This window comes from Rhamphochromis longiceps, linkage group LG6 (genome assembly GCF_057381845.1).
Source record: "Rhamphochromis longiceps isolate RC_006_pf linkage group LG6, R_longiceps_female_GT1.1, whole genome shotgun sequence".
NCBI classification, from domain to species: domain Eukaryota; kingdom Metazoa; phylum Chordata; class Actinopteri; order Cichliformes; family Cichlidae; genus Rhamphochromis; species Rhamphochromis longiceps.
In genome coordinates, this window is record NC_140562.1 from 12,150,838 (window position 1) to 12,167,923 (window position 17,086).

The following is a 17,086-nucleotide window of genomic DNA, read 5'->3' on the forward strand; positions in this document are numbered from 1 at the left end:
AGTTTGATGTAAACATAAATGTTTGATTTACTCAATACAAAGATTGAAGGGATGCACGTTATCATAACCATAACAACAAGTGTAAATATGACGTTCTGTATATTCATCATGTTATCTCAATTACTGATGAAGCAGTAACCATTAATTGTTGAGTTTTCTGCTATCACTAATGATCAGAATTAAAGACAAACTAATGATCATAATCACACCAAAATTCATTCCTGTCATTACTTAGCCTGCACTGTGAACCGAAGCCTTGGCTATGAAGTCAAAATGCACCTGTTGGTTTAAGCATATGAGTACAACACAAATAATATTATGTTGTAAACATAATAAACATTTCCACATTCTGTAGGTATAATCTATATGTTAGCTTTTAATGACAAGTTTTAAGTACTAATCTGAATTGTTTCCAGTTTTACTCTGGACTATGATGCTCACAGACGATGCTGTGATCTGAAAGTGAGCGTAGGGAGCAGGTGGAATGGTAAATTTTTATATAACACCTTAATACTCAAAGCACTTTATACAACATGCCTTATTCACCCACTTTTTCATATGCTTAAGTTCTGGCTGTCTAACATTCATGCATATTCATACTCTGATGAATGCATCAGAGAGCAACTTTCAGTATCTTGCACAAGGATGCTTTGACATGCATACTGGAGCAGCCAGGGGTACTATTAGCAGATGACCTGCTTTACTTCCTGAGCTACAGCCACCCCAGAGCGAACCTGGTTGTATGCTGTGCAGAAAAAAGAAATGAAAGTCAGCAGACGTGAGACAGAATATGTGTGTGTGAGAAGACCTGGTGTAACAGTGAAGCTGCAAGGAGAAGCTGTAATGAAGAGAACAGGTTTAAATGCATTGGGTTGACCATTCAAATCAATGGACAGTGCCCAAGATAGGTGAAGAAGAGCGTGTAGGCAGGGTGGAATGGGTGGAGACAAGTGTCAGGGGTCATTTATGAAAGAAATATAGCAGCAAGGATGAGTCGGTCACTCTGAAGCCAAGCTGGAGGTGGAAGAAATGAAGCTGTAAAAGAGCTTCGCTGGGAGTGACCAGGATGGACTAGATTAGAAATGAGCACATCAGAGGGACAGCTCATCTTGAGCAGTTTGGAGACAAAGTTAGAGGCATGGCTGAGAGGAAAAAAGTCTAAACAATTGATAGAATAGCTGCATGTTACAGGAGAGTCATTTACAAGTTTTATGGTTGTGAATCATCAAGCTTGTTCCTCATGATTTTTTTTTTAAATCTGGGCCATGAAAAAGGATGGTTTTGACAAAATTCTCACACACACAAGCCTGCCACATCAAACCACAGAGGTGGTTTTAGGTGCTTCACCCAAGGATGTAAACCAAACATATCAGCATACAAAATAAATATGAGGAAGTAAGGTGTGGCTGAATGGTTTCAGTGCGTATTCAACCGAAAACACAGCTGTCAAGATCAAAGCATGAAAACAAAATCCTCCTTTTTAATACAAACGCATCGATAAACACTTTTTTTTTATTAAATAATCATTTCGTGAGAGCATAAAAAATAAAGTACTTACAGTGATCAAACATATGCAGTATACAGACTGACACAAAACACAATGAATGGTTAAATGATTTCAATTTACACAGTAAATTTGTTACAAAGCGGATATAAAATGCATGTTCCTATTGCACTGTCCTTTCAATTTACATGACAAAAACATATTAACATGCATTTGATGTGACTGTATAAGATCCAAACAACTGAAAAACATATTTACATACGTGAAAATGATTCTGTTCAAACTAGACACTTCAACAGGTCACTGAGATAACACCATACCCACCAATGGATTTGCAGTAAAACTTAAAGCTGTCCACCAGAGAGAAATAAAATCACCCTATAAATGTCCGCTTCTGAGCACTATGAGAACTGAGTAAGACGCTGTGCCCTACGCGCGCCTTTTAATAGCATTCAAGGAACTGCTGAGACATCACATGTTTAATTTTTCTTCCTTAGCTGAGATACTTGGTTAGGTGAAAATCAAACCAAAAGAATCATCTTCTCACTGCAGAGAGGAAAACAAGTGCAGTAAACACACACACTGTCAAATGTGTTAACCTAAACCGAGATATCTCCTCGTGTGGGCCCAGAGAATTTGTTGCCAAGCGCTCCTTTGCCCGCCGTGCTGATGCCATGAACAACACAAATGAGTCATTTTTTCACCCCTGACACTGTGTTTCTCAGTCTATGAAAGGAGAAGTGGAAAGGGAAGTCTCTTTTTTAGTCTAAACCACCACCGTCAGTGTGTTTCTGAAGCCTCCATTGCCCTTTTGTTGCAGGGTGGTTAAAATGATTTTCAAAAGAAATTACAATCCACAGTGCACGGTGGAGTGAGCTGAACATTCACGAGGTCGGATCCTGCTCTCCTGAGTCCTGGGGAGTTTGGTGTATCACCTTTTTCTTACGGACTGAGACCAAGTCGTAGAACGGATCCTTGGTGATACTTGCCCTATTTGAAGATAGAAAAAAGGCTGACATTAGCTTATAGGAGGTTAACAAAAGCTTATATAACAATATACAGTTAAATAACAATACATAACTATGTATTGCTCTTGGCTTATTGAAGAACATATTTTCCATAGGCATTCGGATTAATCCTGGTATAGGCAGAAGTTTATTGTTTCATTGGTTTAAAGCAGTGTCCTCAGTGCTAATGCTGCTGTTCCAAAATGCACCAGGGTGCTGATTTCAAACTAAAGCTACATGAGTCAGACATAAAACGCTGGCACTAGTGAACAAAGACATGCATCTTCCATTAGAGAGACTCTCTCTGAAACTGCTGAAAACCAAAATATAGCTAAAAGAAGAGTCAGCAACAAGCATGACTGCAACCAAGTACTAGTGGTTAGAGTGGGAGACTGATCCAAATACCAGCAGAACTTTATAATAATGTCTATTTAGCGTTATTGAGGTATAAGCAAGTGCTTAATACATCAGTTATACATCATTGTTCCTCTTTAGTATGCCATTTATGAATATAGCTTTATTACTATGAGTAATGATTATGATTATTACTGGGAATAATAGCTGTACATAGTTACATGGTGTAACAATAACACATGGATAAATAAACAAATCTGTAATGACATACTAAGGAGGAGTAAAGATATATAAATGACGAATTAAGCACTTGCTAATATCTTACTTACACCTTACAAATGCTTAATATTGAGACATTTTAACAAAGTGCTATGAAAACTGTCTGAAACTTTTAATGTTGACTGTCAAATCTATTTTATTTACAGCCTACATGAATACATGAAAAGCTGAAAAAGTGTGATTTCTTATCTTAATTATTATGAGCATTAAAAATCACAGTGACCTTATTGGTCGTTAAAATTGGTGATGATTCATCTCATAAGTCATACTGCACTCCTCTTGCCTACACAACTTGCCTTCAGTGTTGCTCTTAGTATCGGCAATAGTGGCTCTCTAGATACTTGGTGTCAGATCAATAACAAAACTTCGCAGTATTGCACAGCATTGATACTAATCCTTTGTGTGCTTGTGTTGTACTTGCAGCGCTGCCTCTAAATAACCAGGAACCAAATGTGTGTTTTATCAACAACTTTGTTAGCAAATAATGAGATAAGACTGGCTGTTTTGTGAACATCCGGCGTGAATAGCATATTAAGCTTCATTGACCTAATTGAAAGAAGTGCGTGTAAGTGTGTGTGTGTGTGTGTGTGTGTGTGTGTGTGTGTGTGTGTGTGTGTGTGTGTGTGTGTGTGTGTGTGTGTGTGTGTGGTCTGACCTGATGGCCTCAATCCAGGAATCTCTCTCTTCTGCGCTGGAGGCACAGATTGTGTAGGACTGGTGTTTCCCCTCCACCACCCTGCCATCCGTCTCTGTCTTACATGCTTTGATCTTCTGCCCTCGACTGTTGGGGTTGTACAGCTCCAGACAGTACTACACGATGCAAGACCATCAACATGAAAGTCACTCTTAGAAACTATCAGTTTATCAACTTGCAGAATGTGTTTGTGTTCTGCTTGAACAGCTGACAAGATCTTACCGGTTTACGAGGGTAATGCACTTCTCTAACACAGAGATTCTCCAGGGGGATGATGCCTCGGGGCTCTTTATCCTACAGGCAGATCCAAAAGACATTTATTGATGAGTCAGGTGGGTAAAAAAACAAAAAAAAATGTAGAGATGAGAATAAAAAAAATGTTACCAATGTCAGAAAAAAAGGGAAGCAGAAAAGATAGGGATAGATACCTGATATAAGATTATTAAGTGACACTTTTACCGGAAATAACATCACATTTTGGTTTTCAAAGCCTGAGTAACACCACGTAACTCACTGAGAATTTGGTCAATCTTCAAAGGTTAAAGACATTAATGTGTCATTTTTATCTGTAACATTAGGCAAGAAAAAAAAGCCACGTAATAAAACATGGGCGTTTTCAGCACAACCGTCTCTATGGTTACGTTCCAGTTAGGTTTTCATAACTACAACTTCGATGTCAGTGATATGTAAAAAAAACTGATTAAACCCTACCACCTATGATGCCATTCACCTGATTCATCAAAAGAGCTTAGCAACAGCTAGAGAAGGACAAATATACAGTGACAGCATGATGAGTTTGACAGAGGCCTTACAGTGGTGTACTCGAAGTAGTAGAGGCAGTTGTCTGTCAGAATGAACCATCGCCTCTTCCACGTCTTAACTCGACCTCCTAAAATAGAGAGACAACAAAAATGTGGGCTGTTGGTTGGGGATATTATGTCACTTACGTGCAAGCACACATGAGAATCTTCCAGTATTGGGTCATTCTCTCCGTGCTTCCTCTGTACTTTCCTGTTTGTGTAGCAAATTACTAAGATGTGATGCCACACAGCAGGGCAAAGCACGCTTAACATAAAAAAAAAGTCCACTGTTTAAGCATGTTTTCTGGGTGGGATTTTACCAAGTTTGAGGAGCCATCCTTCTCTGTCGGGGTTGAAGAAGGTATGAGTCAGATCATTCCCATCGTCCTCTGGGATTTTGAAGGGCTCGTTGCGTATGCTCTCGTACAGTTTCTGTGCGTAGAGAGAGTGAAATGAAATGCAGGTGAATATAAAATATGATCCTGAGCCTCCTGTAACCCGCTGACGGCCTCGACTGACCTGTGGGTGGAAGATTGGCATGAGAGAACCTGGATGTTTTCATGTCTGTGTGTGTTTCAGTTCCACATTAGTGGCGACTATGAAATACAGGTATTACTTTCTCGAGGAGGAAAGGAACTGTGTGGTTTTACTTTTTGTTACAAATACTGTAATAAATAATATTATTGTTAGCTTCTGTTTCATTTTGACGTTTACCAGTCAATGACTTTAAAAAAAACTTTTAACACAATCTCTTCTTGTTCACCTTCCTCTTATTATTCACAATATGAGCTAGCCGTTTCTTTTACATCACTAGGGAGCTGAAAATGTGTGGTGAATGTATGCAGAGGCTAAAATGTTAGCTGTGTGTCCATTTAGGTAATTGCTTCTTGGCGTCTACGTGGGCGCTGTGATTGTGTTTTTGAGAGGTTCTCACCGACAGCAGATCATTGGGTAGGTCCTCTCCATTGTTGATGCCTCTGTTCATGGAGATGAAACGCTCCAGAGTGGTTTTGTCCTTCACGTTGGGGTTGTGAAGGCTCGTGTTCAACATGATGATGGCAAAAGACAGGATGTAGCACGTGTCTGGGGTTAAGAGGAAGATGCACACGCACACAAAGAATAAGAGGAAGCCTGAACCAGTGTTTCACATATGCATTTTTGGTACTGAATAGAGAAATACAGAATCAGTGACAAGGAGAAAGCACAAAAAAAAGTAGGAAGGAAGACGTGAATATCAAAAATACAAAGATGGTGTGGTAATTTAAAAAAAACAACCTCCGCTCTCTCACACACAGTCTCAAACAGGAAGTATGAATATAGAATGCATATTGAAGCCCACCAGTTGACTGGAAGACATCGAGGTTGCAGTCGCAGTAGCGGGTGGCGAAGGCCTCCATCATACGGTCAATCTTCTGAGCTTCACCAGGCAGACGGAAACTCCACAGAAACTGTCTGTCACATACACACCGCAAAGGCAGAACACCTCAGTATGTTAACAATACACGTGAAGCTGTTTATCAGCAAGTAGACAGGAGACGCACTGTCTGTCTGTAGCAAGTCTCAAAGTCTGGACTTTATAGCTGCTTTTTGTGCTGAAGGACTGATTAACAGCAGATCGGTCAGTGTGACCTGTGGTGGAGTCATCTATACAGCATGTTAACATCAGCATACAAGGACAGGAAATGTTACATTTAATGTGAGAATCAAGTTTGGCTGTTCTGCTTGTGAAATTCTGACAAATTTCATCTTCAACACTTGGGTTGGAATTGCTTGGTCATCAGGGAAAGTTATTAATATACTCTAATTTTGCCAAGTTTGGTCATTATGAGTTGTGGCCATATGGGAAGGGCTCGTTACATGAGTTCAGAGAAGTGCTCTCCATCAAAATAGCTGTATGAAAATATAGTTTCACATTTGCATTGGTTATGTCCTCTTTTTAGGTTCATTTTACATGTCAGTTAAGTTTGTGTCATGGGTGCCTTTATACAGTCAGGCATTGAAGTAGATCAAATAACTAAAGGAATCAAGTCATTCACTGGCTTCTCCATGTGTCTGTGCCCTGCAAATAACACAGTAAGAACTCATTTCAGATGTATTGTATCTTTAGAACAATGTGGTTTAGAGCGGACCTGTGTCAGAAATAGCTGCTGTAAAATGAAAGGGTGAGACTCTAAGCACCGTGGTTCTTATTTCTCCTTTACTTTTTGTTTTAAAATTATTTGTCAGTTCCTTTTCAAGGTGAATTTTACTTGATCCTAACAAGGTCAAGGAAAGGAGGGATAACCAGACAGGATAACCCCGATGACATCACTGTTACTGTGCAACATTAGGTAGATTTTCTTTTTGACTTCTCAAAATGCCTGGAAGCATAATAAACAACAGTAAATAACTGTTTCCATCCTGAGTATTTATCACCAGGATGACTAACCTTATACATTTTTTTTGTTTTGGATAAAGGACATTTTAATTTGCTACACAATCTTAACATTTTTGATCAATACCCTTTTCTTTGGAAATCAAAATTTTACAAATATTTTTGGAATACTTTTTTTCCTCCATACCACCGTCGTCATTTGCAATCTAAATCTGCCTGTCTCTGTAGCAAAAGGTTTGGAGTAATTTTACTGCTCCTGATACCTCTGAGTGAACATTGGGCCTGTCCACACTGTGAACAAGTTATATATAGCTGCTTGTCTGATAACAGTTACAGTTTAGTGACTGTGGAAAGACTTTCTGATTACATATTACTCTTTTTCTCTGTTTTTGCTCATAAATAAGTGCAAATATTACAATGTAGGTACATTTAAACTTCAATTATGCCCTTCTATGGCCTTTTGTCTTTGTTTAGCAGTTAAAAGGTCAAGTCTGCAAGTCTACATTTAGTCAGGTTCCTATTGGTGTTATCCATTATACTATTACATATGTGTATGCAAACATCCTTGTAAAATGATCATGAAGAAAAATTGTGTTTATGACACAGCAGATGAAGAGGGGCTGACCTGAGAGCCTGGACCAGGTTGAGGTCGGAGAACTCGTGCAGCTCCACAAAAGCCTTCAGGGTCTGAAGGTGGAGTTCTTCCCTGTGGGGCGGAGTGTGAGGGAAAAGGCATGAAACAAAAGAAAAGTTTTCACCTTTTCCATACAAGACCTATCCTAACTTATCCTGTGTTTTAGCCTCCTCACGCTCTGATTCTACACCTTTTCATTTCCTTCACTCCCATCCTCATTGCCTCCCTTCTACTGCCGTCTGCACACTCCCTGGCCTCACTCACCTTTCTCCAAGGAATTCTCCAATGGCTGTCTTGTTGAGTCCTTCTTCCTTGTAGAGAAACTCAGCGATGGATTGAGCACTTCCATCCAGCAGCTTAATCTCCAACAAGTAGTTGATTCCCTGCAAGCAAGCAGATCATTTCACAGAAGTTCACATTTGGGCTCTAACAGGTAAGGAGAATTTTTAGCTTCTGACATAGCACTTAAAATATGCACAGGAACACATGCGCTGCCTGCTGTGGCTAATGTGTGCTACTTTCACAATGATCTCATCTCATGCTGGTAAAACACAGCAAGTTCACAGCATCTGTAATCCTAATTCCTTAAATTCAGTTATCTCTTCCTCTTTCTCCTCGATACTGTGCTTGAAGAGGAAAACAATGTTTAGCATTTAGTTATTGCCTGCATGCAGCTACATGCTGCCTTAATTCTCTTCTGTGTAATCCAACGTTGATTACACATTGATTGTCATGTTTATATTACTTTAGACTGCCTATGGTTCAAAGTGGAACACTGTTATATAAGTGTGTCAAGTTATATTAAGTTGTAGTAAAGTTAAGCTAAACAAAAAAGAAAGTAAACCATGACAAGAATTATTCATTGTATCAGTAGTTGCAAACATTTGCACGCACAGCAGTCATAACTTTGACCTCCAAGCAAAACCACAGAAACTCTGGTGTGGGCCAGGGTGTCTGTTCTGTTCACAGACACGGCGGCCCCTTCAGTATGACGCACATGAAAGTTAATACAAGCTGCTGTGCTGGAGGAAGGTGCTCAGCTGCAAAAGCTCAGACAGCGAAATGCAAAAAGGCTTTTTTGTTTGTTTGTTTTTTAATTCTTCATAACAAATGGTTATTCATTGTCAAGTATGTTGATCCAGCTTACCTTTTTAGGGTCCATGTTGAATTTCTTCTTCCCATTTGCAAATTGTTTGTTTTTCTCTATTGCTTTGCTGAAAAATCAACAATAATGAGAAAAATGTCAGTCGTGGACAAAAGTCTTACACTTGTTCTTTTTCATTTTCTTTGCACACATGCTCGGTGCAAAACAACTGCACAGGATTGCATGTGTAGCCTTCTTGAAGGACATTTGAATGTTGGCTGTCTTTTTTTCCATTCTTTATCAAGATGATCCCAAACTGCTTTAATAATGTTGAGGTCCAGCCTCAGTGGAGGCCAATTCATGAATGATAGTGCTTCATTGTATATTTTGTCTATCCAGGTTTGTTTTACTGCACTGTCAGTTTGTTGGGATAATACACTTTCCAGATGGTATTGCATGGTGGATCAAAACCTGACAATACTTTTCTGCATTCATAATTCCTGCAGTTTTGAAAAGAATCCGTCACCCCTGTCTGAAATGCAGTCCTAAACCAGGTCAGAGCCTCCACTATAGCCGTAGAGACTCATTGTTGTGCCTCCTTTCTTATTTCCCGCATACATACTGACATTCAAACTTTAACCATGACCATGACCTGTTTTCACTGATTTTCAGTCCAGGTCTTTTCTCCTAGTTTCCCTTCCTTAAGAATGACTTCTTGACAGACACGCCTCCACAGAGACCATTTCTGAAGCAGCTTCACCAAAGAGTAGATAGTCGGTGTAGTCGATGTGTCAGTTGTGTTGTTTTTTTCCTATTTCTTAAGGACATGACAGTACTGTCATCTGCTGTAGATTGTCTTTCAGGCCTCAACTTCCTCTTTTTTCCTCGACTTTTTCAGTTTCCTCAAATTGCTTTAAGGATATGATGCATGCCATGCCGAGATCGTGACAGATGGCCGCCCCTCCCTGAGCCTGGTTCTTCCAGAGATTTATTCCTGTTAAAAGGGAATTTTTCCTTCACACTGTTGCCAAGTGCTTGCTCATAGAAGGTTCCCTGATTGTTGGGGTTCTCTTTGTATCATCTTATGGTCTTTACCTTACAATATAAAACACCTTGAGGCAACAGTTGTTGTGATTTTGCACTTTAAAGATAGAATAGAATAGAATTGAACTGAATTGAATTGAGATATGCCATGCTGTTGATGGGACAGGACAGAGAATAAGTGAAAAAGCAGCCAATTTCTAATGAAAAACTTTAAAAGACTTCAGAAAGCTCGGAGAACCACTGCAAAAGTTTGGCTCTTTGGAAGCAAAATATGACTAAATTACACCTGCCTCAAGCCTTTTGCACAGTACTGTAAAATTAACATCATTAGTCCATAATTATTTTTTTGGAAGTTGCACAATATGGCACATTTGATGCAATATATACATCCGAGACTCATTGGTTGCAACAGGTTTCATGCATCTCATTCTATTGACTATCAGCCTAGTTTGGATCAGTGATTGTAATTAGGGGGGAAGTGTTGCATAATTTTGCCCACAACTGTGAAACAAAAAACTGTTTTCTCATCAAAAAAAATAGCTAATCAATATGTTATAAGTGGAAAACTCTTTTCAAGTGTTAGTAATCATTGGAAGAAGAGAAACTTGTTTGAAAGGCACTGTGTCACTGAGTCATGTAAGACATTTACATGTTTTTTGTCAGTGGCATTGTGTAGGTGTTCTAAATACACGACAAAGAAACCTCCGTGCATGATGCAGGTGTAGGGTTTTTCCCATTTTGCACAAAAAAAACAAAAAGAGTCTACTTACTTTTCTTCTGCAGACTCAAAACTGAGTATTTCTGCCATCACATTGTCTATCTCCATTTTTAACTTCTGGAAAAGACAGAGAGAAAGAAAAGTATTTTATATTGTTTAAAAAAACGTGAAAAACACGAAAACACAAAAATAAGTGCAATGATTGTATAAACTTTTTTTTTATAAGAGTGCCATATTGATGGAAGATCACCCAGGGGCCCCAATCCTTCTCACCTTTTTTTTTTTGAAACATTATGCTTCTTTTTTCACATTTTATTTTTTTAATAATGCAAGAATTGTTGTTATGGTGATCAGGTGTTCAAAATTAACCTGCTTTTCATTTACACATGGAGTAAAATAACATAAAGATCTGCTGAAGATGCATCTCAGGTTCATTTGAAACTGGTGCTGCTACCATGAGGTGAAAAGACAAATGACACTTTATTAATTCTGTCTGTGGTGGTGGGAGCGAGGGGCCATATAAAATCTGCCCTAGGGCTGTTATTGGCCCCTGGACTGGACCTTGGACATGCCTGGTATATGTATACAGGTTACCTGGATATCATCCAGAAGGTCTTTTTTATATGTCTTGATGGTTTTGATCTCCATCTTCTCTTCTGATGTAAAATCTGAGGAAACTAAACATACAGTGGAACAATATAATTCCAGCAATTCCAACAACAAGTTCTTCAAATACAACAATATCTACTGTAAAACAAATGTGCAGAACGGAGCTGTTCTTGAATAATTTGAATGATAATTTGCATATTGAAAATGTGGAGTATATTTAAAAACAACCACAACACAGGGAAGATGGCTTCTCTGGAAGATATGTGAGACAGGTGCTGTGGTTTTTTCATGAATGATTTCTGTCACCACAAAACAGTACTGTGAATATTTTTCTCGAAAACAGAGACACTCGCAAATCCATGATGAGTTTTCTCATATTTCCATTCCATTAAACAGAAACAGAGCCATAGCATGACTTGTGTTTTTTTTTAATGATCATTAATTCTAAGGAAGAAAATAGTATTTGGAAATTTGCTCGGTTATAGATAATATTTTACCGTATTATGATTTTAGATTCAATTATCAGTTGCATGTGGTCATTGCGTCACAGGGGTTAGTTATCTTAATGACCCAGAGTTTCCTTCATCTTCACATTGTAGTGATAGACTGTTTTCCACTGGGGAAACTTGAGGGCCCCTTTTAGAGCAGCCCCCACACTTTTGCGCTTTGTCTGCACCTGTAGGAGAATTTCCAAACCAGGCTCTGGAGGAGAAAAAAGGCGCCTCCACTGGAAACAGCTGCTTCTGACTGTCTTTCAAATACCTCTGGGTATGGATCAGTACTGATCAGTTTTAAACTCAAACATGGCTATCAGTTTGCCATATAAACACACGTAATAAACAGCAAATCAACAACCACATTCATTTGCCTCACTCCTGTTCCATGTTACAAACTTGAATGTGACAGAAACATGAAGAAGCTGTGGCCAGCTTAGGCGGGGGTTATACTTTCTCACAGTCACAACTGTACGAGGGTCCTCTTGGGACTGAACAGCCCTTTTCCTACGCCCACAACTGAGCATAATTGAAACATTACTGCAAAGCCTCAGAAACAAAAAAGAGGCACCATTACTCTTACCATTTCTATAAATGTTCATGCCAACTCACAACTCTCTGCTGTAGAAACATGTCTAATGATAGCCAGTGTCACCCGCCTTCACATATTCAAGGGCCAGTGTTAATATCAAGGTAAGGTCAATTTTTAGTAAGGCGCAATTTATTTATTTTTTTAATTCTTTGTGCACTTTGAATTTTGTCTTTGTGGCTTTATTTGTAGCAGTGTCAGTTTGCAAAGCAGCTCCATTGCAGCTCACCGAAGTTGCATCATCTTAAAACAGCACTGACCTCCTGTTTGGCTTAAAAATGAATCATTAACGAAAGCGTCATACCATTTGGTGGTTTACCCAACATCCTCTCTTGGCAAATTCCATTTAATTTTCTCTGTATTTGTGTTTTACATGGATAAAGACAAAATTAAACACCTGTTCTTTAGATTTTAGAAAATGAAGAGACGTAACTTTAAAAAAACAACAACAACAGCAAAGCAACATATTTTTATCATCAGCATAGATGATGAGATGTTATGATAAGCAAAGCAAAGTGTATGCACTCTGGTTCCTCAGCAGCATTCAGGCCATACTGACCTTTTTTTTTTTTTTTTACATTGATCCTTTGAGAAAATAAATATTTTTTAGAATATTTAAAGCTAAAAGACTGCTAACTGCCAATACTTCCTGTAGAGATATGTTGTTTGCTGTTAATGATGTGACCACAGCGCTTCCACTTCCCCACCCTTCCTTTACACATCTTGTGCAACAAAGCTGACAGGCTTAAATCATTGGAGCCTTTGTTTAGGTAATTTAGATACCGAATTACCAATCTGAAAAATAACCGCTGACTTTAAGTTACGTTTTTAAGTAGTTTAGGCATCTTTGCAACTTCCTTTTTAATGTTACAGTCGGTGACGTGCATGTGAATGTGAGTCTCTTCCCCATTTCAGCTGCTAAGACCCACAATGTATGACCACAAGGTTAAACAGTGAGAAGTGGTATATGCTGAAGTGTACAACCATCACTAAAACGTTCCACCAGCTATTCTCAGCATGCATTGAAGGTTTGCACCAGGAATAGCAGTATTTATTTCTAATGATTTGTCTTCAAATTACAGCTGTTTAGTTAGAAACATGACAGTGTGAAACTTGAAGCTTCCCTATAAAACAGCTGGGTAACTTTTTAAGATCCAATTCATGTCATAAGGTCAAGCGTCTTTATAATAAGAGTATCACACATCAGGAGTATACTAAAAGACAATTATGAAGGTAAATTGCATGAAAGAGCCTTTTAATTTTAAATATCCAGTGACAGTCTCTGAAAATCACACCTACATTTAAATATCAATAATTTAAACGATCCCGTTCTCTGTAAATATGAACTAAATAAATACATATTAAAATCAGTAATAAAAAGGCAACTAAACCAAGTCTTACCCATTTGGCAATCAGTCATTTATATCCAAGGATAGAGGGGAAAAGAATCAGTACAAAAACAGCTAAACAAAGTCGATGTATCAAGGTACGCAGGCTGCCTTGGCACACAGTGAATTAACAGCTGAATGAAGTGGATGCTGTCTTTCAACTCCACCTCTTCCCCATCTGTCACAATACCACTCATACACGAGACCGCAAACAGGTCAGCCTTCAAAATAAAAGGGTTAATAAACGAATTTGTCAGAGATTTAATTTGATCAAAGAGGGTCTTTTTTTTTTCATGTTTCATTTCAGGATGCAAGAAGTCAACTTTTCCATTTATGTTTTTAAACGCATATTAACAGAAACAGTCGGGGTAAAACACAGGTGTAAAAAAGAAAAGAAAAGAAAAAAACTCTTTTGCACAGGTTTGTGGACCTGAGATATCTGCAAATATCTTCCACTGTTATGTAGTTGAATCTTCGAGTGTTTTCTGTACGTCAAAGCTGAAAAAACTAGCTAGGAGACGAGTTTGGAAAGCATTACTATCATGTTATCATATGATGAGGTGAGCCACGAAGCCTTGAGATATATTTATCGCAATTACAGGTGACTTTATTTAACTAAAATGTGATACCTTTATTTTGAAGGCTGTGTGGCTTTCCTGCTCTGCTTAACGTAGTGTACGCTCTCTCTCGGGCTGATTTGACAGCTGAAAGCTCGCACTGTTGAAAAACCAACAAGTAGTTAACGGGTTGAATTTTGCATGTTGCATCCTGCCAAGGTAACCATACACAAATTGAGGTTTTACAGCAGTTTAAACACACTTTGGAAACGGAAGTAAAATTATTCAAGGAATTATTCAGGAGGAAAAAATAGCATGTGAATATAAAGTCCTCATAATTAAACCTGACATTATAACTATTATAAAAGCGAGGTGTTAATGTGTATTCTGAATAATGTTTTTTTTTTTTTCAAAAAAAGTGATGTGAGAAGTCGAACAAATGTAAGAAAAACAATAGTTTAAATAGCTGTGAAAGATAAAGGAAGAGCAACTGTGCTGTACAAGCTCAGGGTTTTAATGAATTGACACCACAATTAAAAAAAATAAGAAAAAAAAACATTCTTTGACAAATTTGGCTATATTCCACTCAACACAGTGAAGATGGTTTAAAACTAAAAATGAAAAAGACAATAAATGTCCTTAGGAACCTCCAAGGGATATTATTAAACGTGAGTCAATAGCAAAAACTGTTGCTAAAGTGCCATCTAGTGGTTGGAGATGAACATCACAAATGCTGTTTTTCTTGCGTGGTTGTATGAAGGCGTGTTTTTGTCTTGCTTAATGGAAATAGTTCAACATTTGCCGTCATCTTACAGCTTCCTGGAAACAGTATCTTTGGGCCAGGTATTGTTGATCTAATGCTTATAAACATTTAGTAGTATCTCTGAAGAAAATCTAGACTGGTTTCAAGCAGAGTATTACACCGAAAAAAAGCCCTTTCAAGAGGTTTTAATGACAGGCTTTTAACTGTTTGGGGTAACTGAGGGCTCTCTCTGTTTATATGATTGCCTTGGGGTCATTTTGGTGGTGGTCAGAGGGCCCGGTGGCGCCAGTGTCCGGCAGCCTCGCCTCTGTCAGTGCGCCCCAGGGTGGCTGTGGCTACAATGTAGCTTGCCATCACCAGTGTGTGAATGTGTGTGTGAATGGGTGGATGACTGGTTGTGTAAAGTGCTTTGGGGTCCTTAGGGACTAGAAAAGCGCTATACAAATACGGGCCATTTACCATTTTTTTAAAAACACAACTTCTCCTTACTTTGCATTGCAGATGATCTACAACTATGTCTGCCTATACAAACCATGTTGCTTCATCACCTGCAAACTGTACACAATGCAGCAGCTTGTCTTTTGAGAGGAAAGAAACAGGATGATTACAACAGCATTGCACCATCACAAGACCCACCTCAAAACGCCATTTTTTATTTTAAGACTACAGTGAGGCCAAAAAACTAGTTCATGCTTTTATTACTTCTAGGCTCAACTATTATAATTCTCTCATAGTACTCATAGGCTGTACTAATGATCCAACATGCTTCAGCTGCTTCTGATTTTTGGGGTTTCTCTGTTTTCTTTGTATTATTCTAAAGACTTACCTTACAATATAAAGTACATATATAAATAAAACTGCACCTACTGCACCCTACTACTGAACTTTTATAGCCATACACCCCGACTACATCAATGATGTCTATGAACCAACTGCTCTTGTAGATTCTTAAATGTAGGCGTAAAAATGGGAGGTGAGAGAGTCTTTTTAGTGGTGGCCTCTAATCTTTGGATCAACCTACCTTTTCACATAAGAGATGCCCAGTCACCCAAATATTTTAAAACACCTAAAAAAAACCTACTTATTCTTGTTGGTACAGTATATCCTGGCCTTTATTGTGCAAGCACGGTCTTGTTTGTTTCTATTGTTTTATTTGATGGTAATTTTTAAATTTATTAGAGTTCATGATTTATTGTGTTTTTCAGGGCATGTTTATTGTTGATTTGTATTGTTACAAGCTGGAGAACTCAGGAGTGGACCATCACCCCACTACATGGATACTGGACTACCTCACTGACCGACCACAGTATGTGAGAACTCAGGGCTGTATGTCGGACAGGGTCTTCTGCAGTACGGGGGCCGCACAGGGAACTGTTCTGGCTCTGTTCCTCTTCATCATCTACACTGCAGACTTCTCCCACAACTCCACCCAGTGCTTCCTGCAGAAGTTCTCTGTTGACTCTGCAATAGTCGGCCTCATCTCTGATGGGGACGACAAGGAGTACAGAGAACTGACCCACAACTTTGTGGACTGGTACCAGCAGAACTACCTCCAGATCAACACTAATAAAATATAAGGCACAAACATCCTCCACTACAACCACTAAACATTCAAGGTATGGACATTGAGGCTGTGGACAGCTACAGGTACCTTGGTGTTTATCTGAACAATAAACTGGACTGGACTCATAATTCAGATGCCTTCTACAGAAAAGGGCAGAGCAGGCTGTACCTGCTGCAGAGACTCAGGTCTTTTGGAGTGAAGGGCCACTCCTTCTATGTCTCTGTGGTGGCCTCAGCCACCTTTTACAGGGTGGTCTGCTGGGATGGCAACATCTCTGCCGGGGACAGAAAGAGACTGAAAAGGCTTTTCTGGAGAGCCAGTTGTGTTCAAGGATGCCCTCTGGAGCCAGTGGAGGTGGTGAGTGATAGAAGAATGGTTGCCAAGCTGTCATCCCTGTTAGACAACATCTCCCACCCAATGGAGGAGACTCTGACAGCACTGAGCAGCTCCTTCAGTGGGAGACTGCGGCACCCACGATGCGGGACGGAGAGATTTCGCAGGTCTTTCCTCCCCACTGCTGTCAGACTCCACAACAAAGACTTCAACTGATCAAGCACACACATCCACACATGTGCAATAACACTAAGTGCAATACTCTTTATCTGACAACATTGTATTTTACTCAGTTGT

The 17,086-nt window shown here is 39.0% G+C and overlaps 1 protein-coding gene across 1 annotated transcript; it reads right to left on the reverse strand.

The window, feature by feature from the left end:
* Positions 1-1,511: 1,511 nt before the first annotated feature.
* On the reverse strand, positions 1,512-13,716 carry cyth4b (cytohesin 4b). Its single transcript, XM_085409237.1, has 13 exons — positions 13,586-13,716; positions 11,087-11,169; positions 10,545-10,609; positions 8,794-8,860; positions 7,911-8,029; positions 7,638-7,718; positions 5,978-6,090; positions 5,573-5,721; positions 4,959-5,070; positions 4,651-4,727; positions 4,061-4,132; positions 3,800-3,954; positions 1,512-2,494 (listed from the first exon to the last, which is right to left on the reverse strand). The coding sequence occupies exons 1-13, from the start codon at positions 13,602-13,604 to the stop codon at positions 2,389-2,391; spliced, it is 1,218 nt and encodes a 405-aa protein (XP_085265363.1). The 5' UTR covers positions 13,605-13,716; the 3' UTR covers positions 1,512-2,388.
* Between the last annotated feature and the right edge of the window lie 3,370 nt (positions 13,717-17,086).